The sequence below is a fragment of the Candoia aspera genome, chromosome 7 (genome assembly GCF_035149785.1).
Source record: "Candoia aspera isolate rCanAsp1 chromosome 7, rCanAsp1.hap2, whole genome shotgun sequence".
Lineage (NCBI taxonomy): Eukaryota > Metazoa > Chordata > Lepidosauria > Squamata > Boidae > Candoia > Candoia aspera.
The window spans coordinates 75,324,893-75,347,629 of NC_086159.1; the positions used below are offsets into that span (position 1 = coordinate 75,324,893).

General features: G+C 40.9%; 1 protein-coding gene across 1 annotated transcript in view; it reads left to right on the forward strand.

Annotated features, from left to right (window-relative positions):
- CAMK1D (calcium/calmodulin dependent protein kinase ID) overlaps window positions 1-22,737 on the forward strand; it is a 225,370-nt gene that overhangs the window by 189,644 nt on the left and 12,989 nt on the right. Inside the window, exons 6-10 of the mRNA XM_063308179.1 lie at window positions 3,544-3,619; window positions 11,497-11,609; window positions 12,436-12,514; window positions 16,130-16,217; window positions 17,352-17,493. Coding sequence (XP_063164249.1) covers window positions 3,544-3,619; window positions 11,497-11,609; window positions 12,436-12,514; window positions 16,130-16,217; window positions 17,352-17,493 — 498 coding nt within the window. The remainder of the gene's footprint in view (window positions 1-3,543; window positions 3,620-11,496; window positions 11,610-12,435; window positions 12,515-16,129; window positions 16,218-17,351; window positions 17,494-22,737) is intronic.

A 22,737-nucleotide genomic window follows, 5' to 3' on the forward strand; every position in this document is an offset into this window, starting at 1 on the left:
ATTTATTGCATGCATTATATATTGTAGCTATCTTATAATGACCTTATTTGAATTAAAGTTACATTAAGTATCAATAGCAAACTATGCTTTGATTATATCAAGAAATGTTTTAATAAGCGTTGTGCAGTAGTAGTTTTGTGAACTGGCTATTGGTCCCAAACTATTCAATCATCATTTGGAGGATAAAAAGAGGAATGTAAGAATGCAGCCAATGTCTTGCTGTTGCCTAGCCTTGTTCTCTACAAATTGGTGGTATATCTGATCTCATAGGCGTGCAGTAGAAACCACAATGGTGTTAATGTATGTCATGACACCATCACGCAAATTATGCATTATGACCAATGATACATGTTATCACTTGCTTACATCTGCAGAAGCCCATGTCTGATCTTCACCTACTCCTCAAGTTTAAAAACAGTGAGTTGCAAGGTAACAAGTCATAAGTGTGTTAGCATCCAGAATTCTAGAATTACTTTAAGACCCATGCTCCTCTGTGAGAGCTGCATATCTAAATGGGTCAGTGTTTGGTCAGGGCTTGATCAACTGTAGAAATAAAAATTAATCAAAGTATGTCAGAAAGATGGTAATTGAAGACACCTTAACTACACCAGCTCCCATCAACTGTTATTTCTTGTGCAAGAACAACATGCTACAAACAATGAATTTGACAATCAAATCTGCAAAAATCAGACCATAGACAGAGACCCCCACCATGCAACTTTATTGCTGATGATACTGTAATACACATGTGATATGCAGTAATTAGGGAAAGGCTCCAAATCTTATTGTGAAAAGTATTGCACAGTTGAGCTGAAGGTGGCTCATGATAGAGATAAGGCAGCTACTCATTCCAACTTGCATACTCTGTGTCCTCTATTTAGTCTGGTATCTGATATGTACCTTTCCGCTTTCTGTCCCTTGTGTCTGCTCCTAGATTGAAGGCAGAGATCTGCATTTTCATTATCTCTAAAGGGCTGTGAACTTAAATGGCACTATAGGTAGTCCTAATACTGCTAATCAGCACTTGCCACTAAATGTCTTGAGTGTGCAGTGCTAATTTATAGAAAGCGAGATTTTCTGCCCCCCAAAAGGCACAGATTTTCACATGCTTAATACTTCTTGGTTCAACCTTAATTGTTCTCACTCTCTTCCTGCTGTAATTTAATCTGAGAATGGCAGACAGCTAGCATGTACTTTGAGAACAATGACATTTCTGGCAGGGGGTAGCATCCCACACGGATCTCCCTGCAGGAAAAGTGACAATGCCTTAGGGCCATGTTTCTCAACCTTGGCAATTTTAAGATGTGTGGACTTCAAATCCCAGAATTCCCTAGCCAGCATTCTGTTGAACTCCACACATCTTGAAGTTGCCAAGTTTGAGAAACACTGCATTAGAGGGTTGTGTCATCTCAGAATTTTCTATTTGGCAGCACATTGCTATGAAGCTGCCAAGGTTTCTTAGTCCTCAGTATGAATTATCACGAAGACAGATAAATGACAGGCCAGTAGGATCTAATTTTTTTCTCCTGAAGTCTACAAACAGCCCAGGCAGATGTGCTGAGGCAAAAAATGAAGGAATCTTGCTTAATTTAAGAATTTGTGACACACTCCAGAGTCAAATTCACAGTTCCATTCAAGTAAAAATTTGTCCCCAGTTTTTTGCGGGGTGTTCCTTTTCAACAACTTGACTTAGGAGCAAAAAATTGGATGATTTCCACCACCCACTCTTGGGTGGGGGGATTTCTCTATTTTTACCCAGTGTATATCCTATGTGGTGTTTTTACACCACTAGGAGGCAGGCACTACATGACCAGTTTCATCCTATTTAGGATTCCTTAGACATGCTGGCTGGGGAATCCTGGGAGTTGAAGTCCACATGTCTTCAAGCTGCCAAGGTTGAGAAACACTGGCCTATGGGATTCAAACTCTGTACTGGGAATTGAACTCAATGACCTTTGCACTTTAGATGAGTACATGCAGTGTGTTAGCTTTATGAAAGATCCATGTCCAGATGCTCAGGTGCTGAAGGAAGAAATATATAGAATTTGGTATATATAGTCCACCTTCCCTTAAGCTCTTAGAGCAGAGAAATATGGATGCTGCATTATGTCATGCCTCTCTGTATGGGATTTGACATGATTCCCACCCCACTCCACCAGACAGTGAAGAGCCAGATATCCTGCCAATCTATTGAAAATCATCCAGATTCCAACCACCTCGCTAAATTAGAGCTGCTGTAAAATACTTCTTTTTCAAGTTCCCTAAAGATTTGTGCATTAGTATGATTCACCATTTAAAAATAAAACAACATTTCAAACAGTGAGTTGGGGGGACTAAGCCAAGAAGATGGCAATCAGAATGGCTCATACTCATCAACAGTTGGATGGATGGCCCCATATTAAATAGTCAACTCTTTGCTTATGCTAGTTTTATTTATTTATTTATTATTTTATATTTCGAATTTCTGTCACCACCCATCTCCCCCCAAAGGGGGACTCATTTAAGTTTCGGGTGGAGGGGCACAGTTGGCTTCCATCTTCCACATCATCCTTGCCCCTCCTTTGTGGAACTGGACTATATTTTATTCCTACTCTGATTTCAAAACATCCCCCTGCATGAAGAAAACGTGAAGATGCTTTTCCAAAGGTTTCAGACAGGAGGCAGCTGCAGACAACGTCTATGATATGTATTCCATGGAAACATAATCTGTGGACCTAGTGATTATGGCTATGACCTCGTTGAAGTCTCTGGAAATAGTTTCATTTTGATAACAGTAGTTTCCAGAATATAAGCTGACATTCTGGTCATCCTTCCATAGTGTTATTTTATCCTGTTCTGATACACTAACTATTATTCTGAACCATGAAACAGGTTGTACTTCAGTGACTTAGTTCAAGATTTGCATGCAGAAGAACCCAGATGTTGCCTTGACATTTGTACATAGATCTGAAAAAGACTCCTGTGTGAAACTAGGGTCACTGCTAATTCGGTGTGGACAATACATAGAAGAATATTCTTGACTTAGTATAAAGTTACAGTTTTGATCACATGTATTAGGAAGTAGGTCCAACTTACTGGGATACTTAGGATTCTATCTTAAATCAGCTTCACTTGTTCCTATATTTCTGCACATTTCTGCTGATTTTAGGCATTCTTCTGGCAAGTGGTTGCGGAGAGGATAGTGGTGACAGAATATGGACCTTTCTGATAGTTAACTATGGACCTTTATTAACACCATTTCTGCTACTGGCTAAATAAGGAATGCTATAAAAGACATTCTCCAACTGCTCATCGGAATTGCACATTTTCTTCGATAATAAGGGGTGACTGATGATGGAATCTGTTACAGAAGTTTCAGAGTTTGTCTTTCTGTATATTTCTTACAAGTTGGCATGGATTCCCTGCTGCCATTTAGAAGCAATTGAATAGAGTGGAGGGTATGCTGCAGTGAACACGCCTTGAGTTCTTTGTTGGATTTTGGCCAATTTCATTGGATGTTCTCTCATTTATTGATTTCCCTCCCCTCCTCCTTCCTTATTGCAGCTCCTGAAGTGCTTGCCCAGAAACCCTACAGCAAAGCAGTGGACTGTTGGTCCATTGGAGTTATTGCATATATTCTGTAAGTACTATCAAATGAGTTTGTGTAACTGATTTCATAATTAATCTTGAAGGTTATTCAGGACTTTGAATGGTACATTGGGTTTGATGTTTGGGAATAGGAAGGCATCTCTATCAGTCAGATCAAACAAGGTCATATCAATCAACAGTCATAATTTCCTGGGACCACCACATTTTTCAAAGAGTTAAATGTTGCTATGGAAAACCGCAAGTTTCAAACAATATATTTACTTTGAACAGTTATGATATGATGATGTTCAGAATCTGGACTTGCTCATTGGATGCCACTTTTATCCATGGAGGACTTACCTTCTTCCTGTTGCTGGACTCATGATGTTTTTCAAAGGCCACCCAATAATGATAAAAACAGTAAATCAACAATTTTAGCCACTTGTCTTCCATTTGCAATTTAGAGCTAACTGTTCCCTCCATATCCAGGACCATGGCAGTTTACTATTTAGCTAATATGATCATATGTTAGATTTATACCCCACCTTACCTCCAGGAGCATAAGGCAGTGTGTATAGCAATCTCTCCCCCATTTTTTTTTTTCTCACAACAAAAGTCCTCTGGGGTGTGTTGGGTTGAGAGACAAGGACTGGCCCAAAGGTCACCCAGTGAGCTTCCAGGACTAAGAATGGACTTGGATTTGGGCCTTCTCAGTTCAAGTCCAACACCTTCACCACAACACTACCAGCTAGGAACAAAGCAGAACATTTATGATTCTTTGGTCAACTATCAATGCATGCAAGATGAAGCATGCAATGTTTTCAATTTTTTTCCCTGAGGCAATTTTGTTTATGTTAGCTTATAGAAGAGAGGCATATGCAGTTGAGGTGCACATCAGTAGGGTGTGCAGTTGTATCCTTCCTTAACTCTTGGAGGTCTCTTATTTATTTTAAATTTGGCCCTTCAAAATTGGAAGGTTACTTTTAAAGACATTTACAGGATTAGGCTGTGGAAGATTCCTTCCTTGTTGTAAACCTGAGGAAATCCTTATAGGAATGCCTTTTCTTGGACATAAATAAAGATTATTACTTTAGAGCTTGGAGAGAGAGAATTTGTGCCTGTGCTTGAATAGAAATGTTATACATGTGCTATGCAGGGTACATTGAAATAACTATATCCCTATTTCTGATTGAGAAATATTGGCAAGTATACAGTCAAACATGGGCCTAGTAGAGATATGATACCACTCTCTCCTCCTCCTCCTCCTCCTCCTCTTCACCTAGCCTCATCATGTCAGTGAGTGGCACCAGTGAACTGGTACTATTTACCAGCTGTAAAGGATCATATACATTTTTAAAAATTAAAGTGAGATTGGCCATCCTTCCTTGCATAACTTGGGCAATAAGGGAAGGGCCTAACTTCCTAGGTTCTACTGTAGCTTTTCAGTTCCTGAAAATAGCCTTGTAACCTTATATCCTCTAGATGAGCCATGGGAATTCTTGAAGGCACCAAGTTGGGAAGGCTGGTCTAGAACCTTTGACGATACGATGGCCCAGAAACCTGTGTATTTGATTCTTTCCCAATACGTATATAGCTTCTTTAGATGCAGGGTTCCTCAACTGCTGACTGGGGAATTCTGGGAGTTGAGGTCCGCACAGCTTAGAGTTGCCAAGGTTGAGGAACCCTGTTTAGATGGGTTGCAATCTCCTTCAGTTTAGTTGCAAAAAAAGCCAGGAATCCATACACTTTGTTAATGGAGGTAACTAGCAGCTGATGGGGCAGCAGTATCTACTGAAAAACAATGGAGGAGAAGGGGATTCAAGGCCTCTCCAACAGTCTGGCCATTCCAGTTCAGTTTGGTCTACTTACAATAAAACATCTGCCCTTAGATTATGTTTGGGTAGTTGCTTCTCTCAGAAAGTTGTCCTTTTCCCAGGCGTGAATCACACAGATCCTTCTTGACAAGACTTACTGCAATGATCAGTCTTCCCTTACCATCACCTTTCATAAAGGGGTACTTTTTTCATGTTGACAAACTACCAGTGAGGCTAAGGGGAGAATACATCTGTAGATCAATCTATAAATCAGGAGCTAGGAAGAAAATGCTAGGAAGAATTTTTTTTATTATTATTTTTCTGAAATAGTGATCTTTGATCACACATCCAGCATGAGCATATATCCTCTGGAAAGTGGCTGGTGGGTGGGTGGAAAAGCCAACAGGTATTGTCCAGCAGGTGCAGCATGACAACTGAAGCCCTACCTCTTTTCTACACTCATCTCACTAGTGCAAAAGGGGCAGGGCTTCAGTCATGATGTTGGGAATGTCATCCTGCCTGTTTTGAGACCATCAGACCCCACTAGCTAGCATAGAGGCAATGAGAAAAAACAAAACACGATTTAGCATGCCCAGTATAGCTATCAGCATTGTTCCAGATATATAGGGTAGAAGTACTCTGAATGTTAAAATAGATTAGAAATGGTAAAGCAGCAGGAAATTTTTATTTTATTTTATTTTATTCAGTTGAATCATGTATTAAATTATTGAGCTACCTCTCTGGAAGAAAATGCAGAGAACATGCAGATACAGTAGAATGCTAGCAGTGCAGCTTTCAGGCATCTGTGTCTGAAATGGTAAAAACTCTGAGCATTTCTTTTATTATTAACTTCACTGGGGAAGAAACAAGAAAATGCCCACAAAGTAAAACTTCTTGAATGGATCAGGATTTCCCTACTGAAAAATGAAGGTAGTTGCTATCTCTACCCTTATATAAGCATTCATGGCACAATTTTCAGAATGCTCCCCTCCAACAATTATAGCCTGCAATTATCGCTATCCTGTGAAATGTATGATTCGAGAGTGTGGGAATAGCGTAATACTTTATGCTGTTCAGTTCACAAGAGGTAGATCAAGTACTGATGGCCGTCAAGTATGCCTTATTATCTTATTAATTACAGACGCAGCATAGCTTTGGACATTAGTGGCTAGAGAAGACAAGGAATGGACATTATTTTCACTCCTTGTGGATGAACTTCCCTGGCCATTTGGTAGACCTCTTTTGAAGATCAAATGCTGGCCTAGATAATGGTGATGCTGGGCAGCCTTGGTTGGTACCCATACCGCATTTCTGGAAGAAAGCGGTGATAAAGAGGTAACAATCTAGTAAAGGGTTCTTTATTAATTTTAGAACTTGATTGGCAGAGGTTTCAATAACATTTAAGATCTACCGATTTTCCTTTGCATGTTCATTCATTTCTACATGCAACCTAGGTGCAGTTTTTATGGAGATGAAAGGTCACAAAGAGAAGTGTTTAGCATCCCATCCTAGGCCAATCTGAGTAGAATGGGAACTGCCAGAGCCCCGTAGGCTTGGGCATCAAAGAGAACCTCAAATATAGGCATTTGCCAATTTTAAAAATTGCATTGAATATTTGGGGGAAAGAGTGAAATCATTTCATTTTATTTATTTTATCTCACCTTTGTTACTTTTATAAATAACTCAAGGCAGCGAACATACCTAATACTCCCTCCTCCTCCTATTTTCCCCACAACAACCACCCTGTGAGGTGAGTTGGGCTGAGAGGGAGCGACTGGCCCAAGTTCACCCAGCTGTCTTTCATGCCTCAGGCAGGACTAGAACTCTCATACCACACCTGATTGGCTCTTGGGCTGAGAGAGAGGGACTGGCCCAAGGTCACCCAGCCGGCTTTCGTGCCTAAGGCGGGACTAGAACTCTCCTACTACGCCTGATTGGCTCTTGGGCTGAGAGAGAGGGACTGGCCCAAAGTCACCCAGCCAGCTTTCAGGCCTAAGGCAGGACTAGAACTCACAGACTCCTGGTTTCTAGCCCTTTGCCTTAACTACTAGACCAAACTGACTCTTTATCCTGCCTCATTTTTTTAATTCTGGTCAGGCAGGTCAGAAATCAGAGATGAGTTGGTTTTTTCTGGATTCCTGGTGGGGCCTGACCCCGCTGCACTCCAAAAGTACCCTCTTCATAGCTATGAGAAATAGAAGAAACATGTCACTAACACCAGAGTTCCGATGTAGAGAATGGGATATTACTGATAATCAGATACAGGCATCTTTTGTCCGATTATTCTTTCCCACCTAGTTTTATCCGATAGCCTTCTCCATTCCAAAGTGCCTGTCAACTTTAGGAAGAAATTTTTCGTGAGTGTCAGATGGAGGAGGGATCAAACAAGTCATTTTTTTAACAGAAAGGTACCTGGAGAATTCTGTAGTCCTTCACAATCCTTTGTCCTACTTTGTATGAAATCTCGATGATAGCAAGCATCAGTCTGAAAATCTAGGATATGCTTTGGCAGCAGTAATAGTCCAGAGAAGCATCTCTGCTATTGTTTTTGTTTTTTCCCCTGCACTAAAGGAAGTAATTTTATGAACGTTTTGGAGCTAAAGTCATCTCTCAAGTCCCATATGGGCCTATCTTTACAAGGACTGGGAAGTTTGGGGGCAGGCCAATCTTAATAGTTTCAAGCCATTTGTAGGATACAGGATGATGTACCTAACATCTTTTGGAGGTGGATTCCAACTGTGACCCAGATTCATTGAATAATTTATTCAAAATCCTATGAGCTTTTAAGCCGTTTGGATGATTTCCAGTCTGCCTGGAAACTTGTAATTGAAAGAGGTTGGCTTAAATGTATGGGCTTTCTATCCCATCCTTGTGTGCTTTGGAATTTGATAGGGCTAAATCTTGTTTTACACAGTAGGTGTGAGACTTAGAGCAACAAAGAAAGGATCACTGGGAGGCTTTCTCGCCCAGACTGTTCCTGGAGGACCTATAAATGATTTTGCACCAACTCAGTACCTGTCTAATGTCATTTAGATGGCCTATAGAAAAACCTTTGACCATAACCCATTTTAATGTCCTTTCACCCACACGACCAACTGAGATATATTGCATTACTCCATGATCAGCTATGTCCTTATGACACAGAAGAAATAGAGTCAGTTGGCTATATTTTACCTCCTGATATAGAGAGATTTACAATGAACATGTAGCACATTTTTTAATTCCACTGCCCAAAATGGGTGGAATTTAGTCATGGCAGAGCCCTGGATAGAGAGAAGGTTTCTCCAAGGACAATGCATTGTCTACAGTTGTGGGAAAGATGTGGAGACGCTACAGCTGCCAAGGATGTATGGTGCTGAGAAATAAAAAATTAGATTTGGACTGGCCAGAGGAAAGTGCAGGAAACAGAACTGTCTCATCTTGTTTATGTATTAAAAGTTCTTCACTAATAGTTTGAGATGCAATAGTTTAAGATGCAATGGAACTTAGCCCTAAACCAGGTTTTGCAATTCCTTAAGCAGCCACTAAATTCCATAAGTGGTGGGCCTAACATGACGTTGTGATTCTGTGGTCAGACATATTTGTGGTCAGACAAATATGATGCAAAGTCTTATTTAATTGCTATGTTAACATGGCAATAATATTTGATAAAAATGTTAACTTTACAGCATTTCTTTGAATCCTTTACTACTGGTTTACTTCTTGAATATGTTTCTGCTTGAATACGTTTCTGTTGTAGCTGCTTCTGCTGTGTGCTGGCTGATCATGGACTATAACAGTGCATATCACTAGACCACATTTTACTATTTTAACACAGCCCTTTTCTACTGATCTGTTATAAGAGAGAGGAGATAAGAAAACTGTTGATAATCATTTCTCTTAACCAAGGTACTAGGTTGTTTTGATAACTTGTTACTTATTTGGTTTTGTTCTATGTGTCATTAAACAAATAATTTTCAGCAAAGGACCCCCAGGGTTCAAACAAGAAAATTGAAATGCATAACTAAATTCATGCAGAAATGTAATCAATTGCGATTGATGACTTATATTTATCGGATGAAACCTATGTATTTAGAACTATTAAACAGAGATTTTTGGATCTAGAATATATAAATTTAGACCTGCTCAACGCCGTGTTTGTTCGCCTGCTATGTTAGGTATAGAAAATCATTTGGGTAAGATGGTGCATTCTTTGTACGATCTTGAGGTTCCATCTCAGCGTGGGGCCTTCTTTTTGGCTAGAGTAAACTCTTTTCCCTTCAGAGGTGCTGTTTGGAAGATTTAAACGTATCCCCACTCACGAGAGGCTTTGTTCTTGCGGCAGTCTTGATACAATTCACCACATAATTCTTGACTGCCACTTATTTGAATCCCCTCGCTATGAATTACTTTTAGAAGTAACTTTTCACAGGGTAAATATCCGCTAAACACTGTGAACACTGTACTATCCTGCCAGTATCTATTGAGAAATGTTGTACCTGAAACTGACAGAATTGTTGCTAAATTCTTGGATGAAGTTCTTAAAAGTAAACATAAACAAATCTCTCGTTGAGTACGGCCTTCCTTTTGGTTAATTTCATGATACGTTAATGTGTTTTGTATTTGCTGTTCTTTTAATGCCAATAAAGGTTTATGTTTACATTGTCTTATCAGACCACAGTAAAAGTGGTATAAAACCATTATCGATTTTAGTGTAGACATGGCCTTATAGTTGTTTAGATGCCCCACCTGGACACATCCTACTTATCATATTGCCTCTATACTAGGAGACAAAGTCCCAGCATCTTGCAGCCTTGAGATTACTTCCAGATGCAACTTTTATTGAGTCTATCTCATTCACAGAATTTTGTGCAGCATTTTCCATGTAATTCCCATCTTTCTTATAGTCTATTTCTACTTTCTATAAAGTGCCTGCAAAGGAGAAAAAGGCAGAAGAGTTTTTTTTTATAATTTACAGCACAGGTTGTCTTCTTGAAGACATTCTTCCCCTAATTTTTCCTTAGGTATTCTCTTCTTCCTTTGTCTCCTTCCTCCATTATATCTTCATTATTCCTCATCTGCCCCAAAGGAACATCTCAAGCCTATGTTGGAAGAATGCAACATGCTGAGCACAACTGAGTCAATCAGTAAGAGCCAAACTCATTTGATGGAATTATAGCATCCATAGAGAGAGTAGACAATGTCATGCATACCATGATGGCATTGTGGAAATGAGGCCATTGAGACATGTGACATCATCCGGGCTTCTAGTTTAGTTCAGTTCAGTTTATTATGGTCATAGACCAGCTCAATCCTGCCTTCTAATAATGGCCCTAAGTATGGAACTATGAGCTTAATAATCTCTATCTGATCCACATACATTTTGCTTTTTAATCCATTCTGACAAAGTTCCATATCATTTGGCAATTTTTTAAACTAAGAAAAATGTTCTTCATCATTTTTCATATCCTTCCCCCAGAAGTGAGGCTGGCCTCCTCCCTCCTGGACTTTAGAAAGCAATTAAAGCCCTGGTTTTGCCATCATGCCTGGGGTGGGAGGGAGAATAGTCACCTCTGGGGATGGCTAGTTCCCTAGGTTGGCCCTATTCAGCTTGTGGGTTCTAGAGAACTTTTAGCCATTGGGTTCATATCATATTTATATTTTATTAGGTATTATATTTATTCTATTGTTTTATAGGGTTTTTATCTATGTTTTATTGTAAACTGCCCAGAGTCCCTTTTCTGGGGAGATGGGCGGTGATAAATTTGATTGATTGATTGATTGATAAATAAATAAATAAATCCCCTGCGTCCATCTTTCCCACTTTTGTGAGTTTATCAGAACAAGATAAGCCCATACCGATGCAACCTGAGAAAAAGAATCATAATTATATCAGCTCTCAGTTCTGAAATGATGTAGTATTGGTTCATCCAGTATTTTAGAATACAGTATTTATTAGTTATGCTTTGTTTGTGGCTTGCAAATGGAGAGCTTTTGTTTTTAAAAACACAGAACTATTATCTCCCTTGTGTTTGGATTGCCACAGTCCAAAGCTGTAAAAAACCCTAAGGATTTCTTCAGTGATTTGTTTTCCTATAACTTAACACACATCCTGTTTTTATATTTTGTGCTTTAGCCTCTGTGGGTACCCTCCTTTCTACGATGAAAATGACTCCAAGCTTTTTGAGCAAATTCTTAAAGCGGAATATGAATTTGACTCTCCTTATTGGGATGATATCTCTGAGTCTGGTAAGAAACAAGCTGAGATCACTACTTACTACCAATAATTTTACGTTGTACTTTTCCCATAGTTTTCCTATTGAGATATGCTGCAGGGGGACTGTGGTGCTACAGACTGCGATCAAGGCTTTGTGGGTGTTCAGAATGTAATTTAGAATTCTGCTTGGAATCTTCCTTTTTGTAAATCTCAGAATCCTCCCGTCACAGGTCTAGACCTCATTGCTAGATCTTAAAAATCAAAAGGATGGCTAGGTGAGCATCCCAGTGGCTAAGAGCAAGACTTCAGTGCCTCATTTTAGCCTTGTTCATGACAACAATCACCACAGAATAAATTTAGAATGGAGGGAATCATCCACTGTTGTGCTTTCTTTTTTCAAAAACATCAGATACACAGGATGAAAAGTTCAGCTTTTGTGAGTGTTGAATTTGAATAGTCTTGTGATAGAACGTTATTATTTTCAAGATAAGCTTAGGGTATGACTCAGTTCCTATAATGGGAGCCGCCTCCTCCTCCTCCTCCTCCTCCCCCTCCTCCCCTTTTCTTCTTCTAATACTATTATATGAACCAATTCTCAGTCTCCAGTTAAGAAACCCAGATGTATCTTCTTGTATGAGAAACCTGTTAGTAGTAATTGTGCAAGTAAAATATGGCTTTAGGAATCATAACAGCGCTCTGGGTGTTGAACTGAGCTACATTCGTTGGACTGATTATTAACGTAATTCCTTTTGTGTACAAGTTTTTGCTGCATAGTGATGTCCATTATACCGCTGTGCCATTTTGTTTCTTCAGATACCAAATACCTTTTGTTTTTGTTGTTGTTTTCATTTCTCCCAGCTAAAGATTTTATTCGGAATTTGATGGAGAAAGATCCCAATAAAAGATATACCTGTGAGCAGGCAGCCCGACATCCGTGGTAAGACAGTTATTCAATCAGTGGTCATGTTCAGAAATTTCCAATCCCATTTGTCCCTGTGGAAGATCTTAGTTCAAGGGGAAAATACAGAAGAAAGAGAAGGCAAGAGAGATTACCCTGAAAATTTAATTATAATATCATGACCTGTCATCAATACAGACTAGGACTTAAAGCTCCTGGCAACACAGTCCTATGATTGCAATCAGACAATACAGTTAGATCTGAGACTCAGCCTGGGTAAGCGGAAAGGAGATTTTTAATGGAAATCTGAAGCACAGAAAAATTGAAGGCTCTTTCACTCACAATAAAGGAAGATTTGCTATGTGCTTTCAGTGAAATGGCAATCCACCACCCTCATCATGACTTACGATTTCTATTATGTTCACCCTTCCTCTCCTTTTTTAAAGGAAAAGTTTCAGATATTATTTTCTCACTGAGTTAACGTTAATGCATTATGAACCCATATATCTAAGATAGGTCAGTCATATCTGCACTGCTAAGCTCCAAATGACCCCTAGGGGGAAGTAGGATACAGAAAACTCCCATTTTGCTGCCATCTAGTGGTTGCCTGAAGCTTTGCAGCCTGATCTGATAGCTCTAATCTTGGACTGCATGTCTAGGTATGCTTCTCCAGTAGTACATCGTGTTCTTGTTAAGAAGGCTACCTTTTTTCTTCCCTATAAGCAACTTGGAATATAAAACACTGATGTTCTCCTCCGTTCCATCTAGAACCATTTCCAACAAAAAGAGCTTTGGGCAACATTTGGCTGTTAGTTAAAAACTTGCTAGAATCACATCATTTTATTAGGAGATTCAGGAAATTAAATAAGCTATAAAATGCTTTTCAAAACACACCATATGGTCAAAAAAATACTGATTGGCAGAAACATTGATTGTCTTGTATATTTTGAAGAGTTTTTTCCCCAAAACTACATTCCACATACTCAGATGGGCAGAAGAGACTGCAGGACTGAAGGATAATTTCTGTTACTAGAATAAACGGGGGGAAAAACATAATGCGATCAAGTTAGCACACTCTGTTTGAAGTCTTCTTAATATAATGTAAGTTTGGAAAAGTTTTTCATTTTTTCCTCCTCACTGAATCCAGCTGACCTTCACCTGTTATTTTTGATCCAAAAAATTCCTCCCAGTGTTTTGGGATTTGAACTGTAAATAATTGGTTGCAAAGACAGGTTCTCACCACAATGGCTTAAAAAATAGCGTGTGTTTGTAATCCTTTCTCCTTCAAGGCGGTAACTTTGATACCAAATGGTAAGCCATATAGTATCTTGTTTCTGCAACATGATAATGTTTAGAACAACATGTACAACATGAGTTCATGCAACAGAGTGAAAAAAATGAAAACTACTTAGCCATATGTTTAGTCTGGTGCACTGTGGAAATCCAGTCATTAGCAGAAGTGATATTGGTATCAATTCAATGTATTTCCAAATATTTCCATGTAAGTATTCCTAACAGTGCAAATCTAGGTGTGACCACTTGGAAAGTTAACAGTCTTTAAATTCAATAGCTCTATGGTGGGATTTGTAGTCCCAGAAAGGTTTCCTCATTCCTAATTTATTTCATTTGGCTGAGGTCATAAGGTCATTTCCTTCCCTGTGAGGTTCACTGAAACACCTTTCTACTGAATTCAGTAGGGATGAGTAAAAAAAAAAATAGATCCAGCTAAGATCATATTCGTATTCAGCTGACTGGGAACATACCCATTAGTACTTGCTACTGAATTTTTGCTATTTTTCCTGGGTGCTTATTTAAACTTCCCCCTTGCTCTGGTATTCTATTCCATCCGGCAGTGAGAGTTCACTGATTTCAATTATACCATAGAATATTTAATTTGTTGCTTTGAGTACCTTAAATCTTTGCTGTGGCAGCTGAAATCTTGAGCATGGCCTATCTTGCCCAGTCTGTGCTTTGCAGGTAAGATTCCATGTATCCTTTCTAACTGGCTGCAAATATTCATTACCTCTCTTGATAAAAAGCTAAACCATGTACTCCAGTCCTGAGGAACCTGCTCCAACACAACAACCTTTGGGAAATGGCTGCGTCTTTCAGGCAGAAGGAGGAAGAATAAGCAAGCTGGTTCAAGCACAGAAGATACATCTAAGGGAGAAGAAAAACCTTGAATTTCTAGAAGACTTTGCACTCCTTTTCTTGCCAGATGGTCTGTGGCTTTAACAGAAAGATGGCTGGGGGGATCTTCCCCTTCATTTACAAGGCAAGAAAAGCTTGACCTGGCAAATTTTGGCAGGAAACTGTTAAGAGACCTTAGATCCTTTTGTTTATGGAAGGAAAGAAAAACCTCTGATGTTCAGCAAGTGGCTGATTGAAGAATGGCCAAGTGTCTCCACTGGCCCATCCAGAATAAAATCTAAGCTTGTGTATCTGCTTTTGCCCAGATGTATTCCTTGGCAAGACCTAGCCCACGCTGGCTCATCTAGAAAGCTAAGTAGAATCAGGCCTACATAATATTTGAATGGGAGATTAGCCACCAGGAAACCATAGGGCTGTAAGCTAGTTTGGGAAGTTGAAACCACATCTCTGAAGAAAGCAACTTCCCTGTTGTTGCCAAGAAAAGTACATGTGTGAGTCTATGAAATCACCAGAAGTTGACTTCGGGTCAAAGGAAACTTTTAAGTTTCTCCTTGTTACCCTTTTCCTTCCATTGCTTCCATCTTTCCTTTGTGGCCTCCCTTCAAGACATGTAAAACACTACCTACTGATACTCAAAATCAGTGTTTCTCAACCTCAGCAACTTTAAGCCGTGTGGACTTCAACTCCTAGAATTCCCCAGCCAGGGTTAAACAGGTTGGAGAGTCAGGTGAGTAAGGCTATGTGATATTCTGGGAGTTGAAGTCCACACATCTTCAAGTTCCTGAGGTTAGGAAACACTGCTCAAAATGGCAGGTGAAATAAGAATGCTTTTGTAGGGAGGATATTCTGGAGTCACGGTATCATTGCAGTGAAGGTTCTCTGTTGTGTTACCACTTCAAGTACCCTTCCTCTCCTCTCTCTCCTCAAGTCCTCAGAGAATTGCTTCAGCAGCAGATAACAAAGGCAACTTAAGAAGAGACATCAAAGAAGTGGTCTATGTCCCAGTCAGATTATGACCTTAATAGTTAGAAAACTGTTGAGCCCATGGACCCTGTCAAGAGCCAGGATTTCTGTTCAAGATCTACCTTCCAGATCACCCATCAGCTAGTCTTATGCCTGATAGCAAGGAGAACTTCCAGCTGGATAAATGCCACATCAAGGCAAGGGTTAAACAGGTTGGAAAGTCAGGTGAGTAAGGCTACATGATCCTGGTCCTTCACTAAACATAACCTTACTGAATGAGAGGTCAGCAGAGGACTTTATTGAGCTCATCTTCTGGGAAATGATGGATTTTTCATCCAAGAATAAAATGCAGTGCTGTGTTTCATTCTCTGTTTCCTTGGTAACTATCAGGGCAGTTATCCTCTTACTGAATCAGCTGATAAAAATGTAGAGCTGGATTTCATTCTTGTTTTGGTAGAATGACAAGGAAAGTTCAAACAATTCTAAACCTTCAGAAGTGATTACTTTTCCAAATGCCTTCTTTATTTTATATTTCTTCAGGATTGCCGGAGACACAGCCCTCAGTAAAAATATCCACGAATCCGTCAGTGCTCAGATTCGTAAGAACTTTGCAAAAAGCAAATGGAGAGTAAGTTCTTAACTAGGTTACAGTGTTGGAGAAGACTGGTTTTTTGCTTTGTAAGGGAGCTGCATGTAAACATTTTCTCACCCCTTTTCAAGATTATGGTTCTTGTTCTCCTCAGGAAAACTTGGCTTTGTGAGTAAATGCTGCTGGATTCAGCTGTGAGAGAGATCTTCTAAGATAATGAAACTATGTTATGTTTTAATTCTCTTTTTGCTTTTTTTTCTGTATAAGGGACAAACTCATGGATTAAGGGAAAATAGCTGATTCTGGTTTTATTCATCCATCCCAAACACTTCTAGTTCCCAACTCCAAAAGACACATCTTCCTACTAGGCCTCTTTAATTGCTAAAGAGGAAAACTAAGTTTAAATCCTAATTAAATCAATATCACCAAAGCCGAGGGAACAAAGACAGGAGGGAGAAATGATACTTTCTCTGAAAAGAACTATGAACTGATGTCTGGCCATCAATTTCTGTCCAAATAGGTCATCTTTTGTGACAGCAAATTACTGGATTAATATCTGTTATATGTAACATTTTCTTTCATTAGATAGACTTCCTGGGGTGGGGTGTTATGCTTTTCATTGCTGTGAAAAAGATCATTTTCTCTAAGTGGGGGGCAGGGAATATTATTTTCCAGGGTATGTGAGATGGTGATAGATATTTCCAAACTAGTAACTGGAGTGAAAAGGAAGCAGTGATATTTTTTCATCCTTTTGTTGCATGTCCCAAACAAAATCTGCCTTGTGTGAATGCTGGAACCCACAACTGTGTATGCATGCCCTTAAATCAGGAGCATCTGTGGGGGAGATGGAGGTTGCAACCACACAACCAAAGTCACTCCCCTTTTTTACAGGCATCATACATGCAACCCCTGTAAAAAGAGGGCGGGGTCTTTGGCCATGCCTGCCGTCTTGACTTATTTGACTCCTTCTTCCATGGATGTCCCTGCTTTAAATCCTCAGCATTTTAGCATCTGGATGAGCAATATTCGACAGTGCCAGTGTACATGCTGTTTGTGAGAGTACCTTAACCAATCTGATGTGCTGGGAGAGCAGATGGTCTGACCCTGTAGTACTATGTTACCTCTTTTTCTCCAAAATGCCTAAAAGCCATTTCTTTGTCTCTTCTTTTCCAGCAAGCTTTTAACGCCACAGCTGTAGTGAGACATATGCGGCGGTTACATCTTGGCAATAGTTTGGATAGTGGTTCAAACATTAGTGTATCAAACAGCCTCAGTCTGGCCAACCCACTACCTGATGGAGCTTCCAGAAAAGAGTGTAAGTACATAGCAGGTAGCAGACGTGGGCGTAGCCAATGCTGACCATCCTCTGCTCTGACTGATACTTAAATATTCCTCAGCAGCGGTGATCAACCAGGGTTGCAACTCCTTTCTATCTAGTCTTTTACCTGTCAGTTCTTTGTTGGAAATACTTGGTAGGATGAAATGAAATTTGAGGAAATGCTCATGCTGGTAAAAATAGAAGTGAGGAGTATTGCCCCATGATGTTTGTTTAGATCATTGTTTCTCAACCTTGGCAGCTTGAAGATGTGTGGACTTCAACTCCCAGAATTCTCCAGCCAGCAAGTCCACGCATCTTCAAGCTGCCAAGATTGAAAAAAAACTAGATAAATAAATGAAACTGGTTTGGCATTTTGGAGGTCACTGTATCGTGAAGGAGGTCACTGCTACATGCTTAAGGTGTTAGACTAGGATGAGAAGACTCACGTTCAAGTCTGCCTTTAGTCATGGAAGTTCACTGGGTGATGTTGGACCAGGCATTATTTTTCATCTCAACCTACCCCACTGGGTTGTAGTGGTAAGAAGAATTGAAGAAGCAGCTGCTATGTGCACTACCTTGAGATCTTGGAGGAGAGGAGAAGAGAGGTATCAATCAAATAAATGGATAACAGCAAAATAATAAAAAGGGATCGGACAGATTTGCAGACAATAGCTACTGAAATTAGTAGGCATGATAGGCCAGTAAATTTTAAGAAGAGCTCTATTTATTTAAACCAAAGCTCTGTCTAGCTCAGTGAATTGTTTTTATGGTAGTCAAGAGATTGTTACCAGAAGCTCATAAAAAGAGCCTCCCAATCACAACTGGTAAGAAATAAAGTGAGGCAGGTTGCTCATAATCCTTACGACTGCAGGCGAATTCTCACCTTGCAACTTTTATGTGTGATACAGAAACAGAAAAGCTTTGTTTGGCAATACTGGATTAAAGATGCTCTGACATCTTTAGGGTTCTGACATCAAGGAGAAGCCTGGTTGTGTCATGCAGGAGCTCCATGAATCAGTACAAGTCCGTGTTCTCACATGTTTCCCTAGATGGAGTCTTGAGCAGCCTCTGATATGGAGTGATGTAACAGGAGAGGAAAGAGGGAGGAAGAAAGAAAGAGTGTCAAGAGAAAATATTCTTACATAGTGCCTAGGGGGGATGTTGGGAAGGAAGCTTGTAGGTTAATAGCATTGGTGGAAGCCTCTTCCATCACCCAGCATCCATGGTCTGAGACAGCCCCCTTATGTCTTACTTACTTTAGCCCTAAAGAAAGGTGTAGCCCTGAATCATCATTGGTTTAACCACATAGATGCTGCCTTACATAGGTCATTTATCCATCTATTCATCAATTATCTTTTCCCCTCATTCTGATCTGTGACACATGGTCAGAGATCAGCACATGTAGTCTTACATCTGCACATTTTCTTTAGCCTAGTTTCCAAATCCTGTTGTAAGAGATGTGTTCAGAGCTTGGATCTCAGCTTTGGTATAACTTCTATGTGGCCTACAACTTGATCTTCTCAAGTGCTCCTCAGAGCAGAGATGTGGGGAGCATGAAGAAAGAACAAAAGCTTCATCTCTGCAGAAAAGACAGGAAAACAATGTGTTGGATTTGAAGTAGGAGGGGAGTAAACTCAGTATCAACCCCAAGCCTACTTAGTAACTATTTTTCATCATTCATCTATAATAAAGCTTGAGTTACCTGAGTTCTCAGTAGTTGCAGCCTACTTCAAGCTTTGGGAAGCTCGACCCAGAGGAGGTGGTAGGGAGAGCCATATTAATTTATGGCAACAAAATAGACATGGAATTTGGTAGCACCTTCAAGACTAACCCACTTTACCAGGACATAGATGTATAGAGGGAGTTCACTGTTACAAGACTTTAAAAACAGAGTCATAGAAGGGGAAGCAGGTGGGGGTTCCACAAGAGGAAGTCTCACAGAGGAAGTTGGGGGCTGAGTGTTACCTTTTCAGCTAGCACTTATAATGGACTAAGAACCCACCCGTTATTGCAAACCTATAAGAGATTGGAATTTTCTACTGTAATATAATTTGATTATCTCTCCTTGCACTGAAGTTTCTCTGTTCTACCAGTGCTACTCAGAAGTCACTGGTGGAGTGTTCTGGCAGGCTGAAATGTGGTGCATCTTGTCGCTGACCTAGAGAGGGTATCAGAAGAAAGTTGCTTGAAAGGGAAAATATGTTTTTATTATCTTGAGCTGACCATGTGACTGCCTTGCCAACTGCTTCTCAGATAATGCAGCCTAGAGACGGTTTGTCTTCCTCCAAAACATTGTTAAAGTATTATATATGGGGCCTGGCCTGCATTTCCTGGAACACAGGGTTTAATCCCACAGCCAAACCAACTTGCTTATGAAAGTTCGGCATGTCTCCCAGGTGGCTGGTTTCGATCATGCAGCTGTCATTTGTATCAGCAGAATTCAATGTCTCTTATCTCCAGATGTCACTTCCTCTCCAGAGCGAAAACACTGGTGTGCTGGAGATGGTCAACAGTTCAATCCCACAGGGAATTCATGTCATTAATACCTGAAGATTTATTCCAGTTTGGAATTCAGCATCTAAATGCAACTGCAGAAGAGAAGCTTGGTGTTCATCACCACTGCAAAGAGGGGAATTACCTTTTCCCCTTGTTCTGATCAGTGACACATGGTCAAATGAGAATAATATGGATTGGCAAAGGAGACTCTTAGGGGTGAACATCCTTTCAGTGGTTTGCTGATGCCCATGAAAACTAATGCAGTTTAGCAACAGTAGGCTGTAGATCCAGGCCAGTGTGCTGAGAATCTCTTTGCACTGCTGGAATTTAAGGCAGAACTTTTCCATTAAGAACTGCAAAGACTGCAAAACATTTCATAATAAAGAGGACCTTCTTAGGAACTGCAAGCTAAACGTATTTGCAAGGAATGTTGGAAACATTTGCCACGGATGTCAGTTTTCAATTTAGTTGAAGCTGCTTCTCCTCTTCCTTCCTGTTTCTGATTTTCAAACAATGTTCCAATTCACAAAGGTACCCTAATAAGAAGGTAAATGAGAAAGCTTGTTTCTTCTTTACTGATATTCCCCAAAAGCATAAAGCTAAAGAGAGAAAGTGGATGATATTTAGAATATGTTCTCAGTTCATAGGAAACAATAATTGGTTCAAAGGACCTTTGAAGTCCTAAACACATTTACTGGTTGAATTCAGTGAGTGTTACAGATGAGTCGATAAATAGAGAAACGCACTGTGTAGATTTTCCTAACTACTGTGTATAGTTTCCAATGAACTCTTTTGTCTTTTTCTAGTGCATTCCAGTAAGGCTTCCAAATACCTGGAAATATCACTGGAAGGTGAATTGAATCATGAGCTAGGCCCTTGTTAGAATATTCCCAATATCAAATTTTAGCCAGAGGTCAATTTAGTTTTTAAAATATGGAAATGAAGGGACTTCACTCTAGCTGACAGAGTTCAGTTATTGTTCCAAAAGAGATTCTTACCAAAATAGGGAATATTCCATTGACCCATAGAATTGAAAAGGGCCATCTAAGCCACTGAACCCCTAGCAGGTTGCAGGTCTGTGGATATTGCGTTGCAGCTCCCAATTTCTTTGCTAAGCATGTTGTGCACAATTGGATTTTTATAAGTTAAACATTCACAATGCATTGTAAATTCCACACTCTAAGAGGTCTCTGCAGCTGAATAATTCTATAAACTGGATGAGAAAGCAGGTTGAAGTCCTCTAGGGCCGTCTGGCCTACCAGGACTCCAATTTGAGTCGTCCATATTTAATTTAATTTAGCCATCCAGAAGACATACTTAATGTCACTATCAAAAACAATGCATTGGCACTGGAGCCTCTGAGCAAAAGATTCCAACCCCACAAGATGAAAACCAATGACTTCCCATTTGAAGTATGAGACGTATTTCTTCCATTTCAAAAGAGGGGATTTAAAAGAAAAAGGGGTAGTTATGATAATGAAGTCTCTCCCCCAAGGACCTGCTGTCAAGCTATTAGATCCGTTCTGTGAAAATGCATTACTTTCCCCTGTTCTCTCTTGAGAACCTTTACATGGTACAGGTGGGGAGAACAGGCCTCAGTGAGTCCACTGCTGGATCCACAGAAGGCCGATGTCATGCGCTGCCTCCCCCTGAATAACAATCAGACACTGGTTTGCGAATCAGGCTCTGGTTTATTGCAGGGCAGGTACAGCGTTGGTAGAAAAAAGCTGAGAGTGACAGGAGCGCGCCGGTGCGGGGTTTAAATACCCCGCGCCGGTCAGCGCCCCCTCGCTCACAGTCACGTCACCCCCCTTTGTCCCATGCGTTGCCCTGCCGGTGGGTGAGGGTTTCCGGGATCGCCCATCGGCAGGTTTCCATTCTTCTGCTGATTGCTTTCAGCTGGGCGATCCCCGTTGTATTGCCGCTGATGGTTTGGGTGGCTCCGTGATTCCTTTGGCTATTGTTTGTTGGCCGTTAGTCGTTGTAGGTTGATGGCTACTTAACTTGTACCCCTTCACCTATTTCCTTGTCATTGTCATGAGTGCCATTGCGCTGATGACTTTAGCTCAACGGCACTCATGACATACTGCCCCCTTTCCGAATAGTGTTCTCCCTCGGGTTTCTGGGTTTTCCCCGTGGAGCTGTCAAAACGCCACATTTTTTTTTTTTTTTTTTTCAAAGTTCCCGCCGGAGTAGTTGTCGCCCCTCCCTTTGCTCCTCCCTCTACCACGTGCCTTCCCAGGGTGTGTCCATGGTGCGCATGCTCGGGTTCTAACCTGGCGTGCGCATGCTCCAACCACACCCTGTTTGTTTGGCTCAGTTCGGCGAGGCGAGAGGCGTGGCTGGTCGGGTGCTGCTCAGCTCCAGGTAGGGCCCTTCTTTTCTTTATTTAGAGTGCGTCGCCTTTGTTGTGTCTCCTGGGCGTTGCCCCCAGGTTGCCCTGTTGACTTGCTTGCCACTCCCCCGCGGCCAGGGGGCGGGGGGAGGGTGCTGGCGATCGTTTGTCACCACCCCGTGGGCCCGGGGCGGGGGGAGTGAGTCCCGGGGGGGGGAAGGTCCACCCAAGTCGCGGGCTTGGGGGGGGCCCTTTCCCTTGGGGCACGGGAGGCGGGGGGAGGCCTGCGGGGGGGGGGTTTGGTTTTGCTGACCTTGGTTGCGGTTTGTCGGGGTATGCCCGGTGAAATGCTCTGGTCAGGTCAGGCGCGTTAACGTTGTGCGCCGCCACCCATTCCGGGTGGGGGAAGT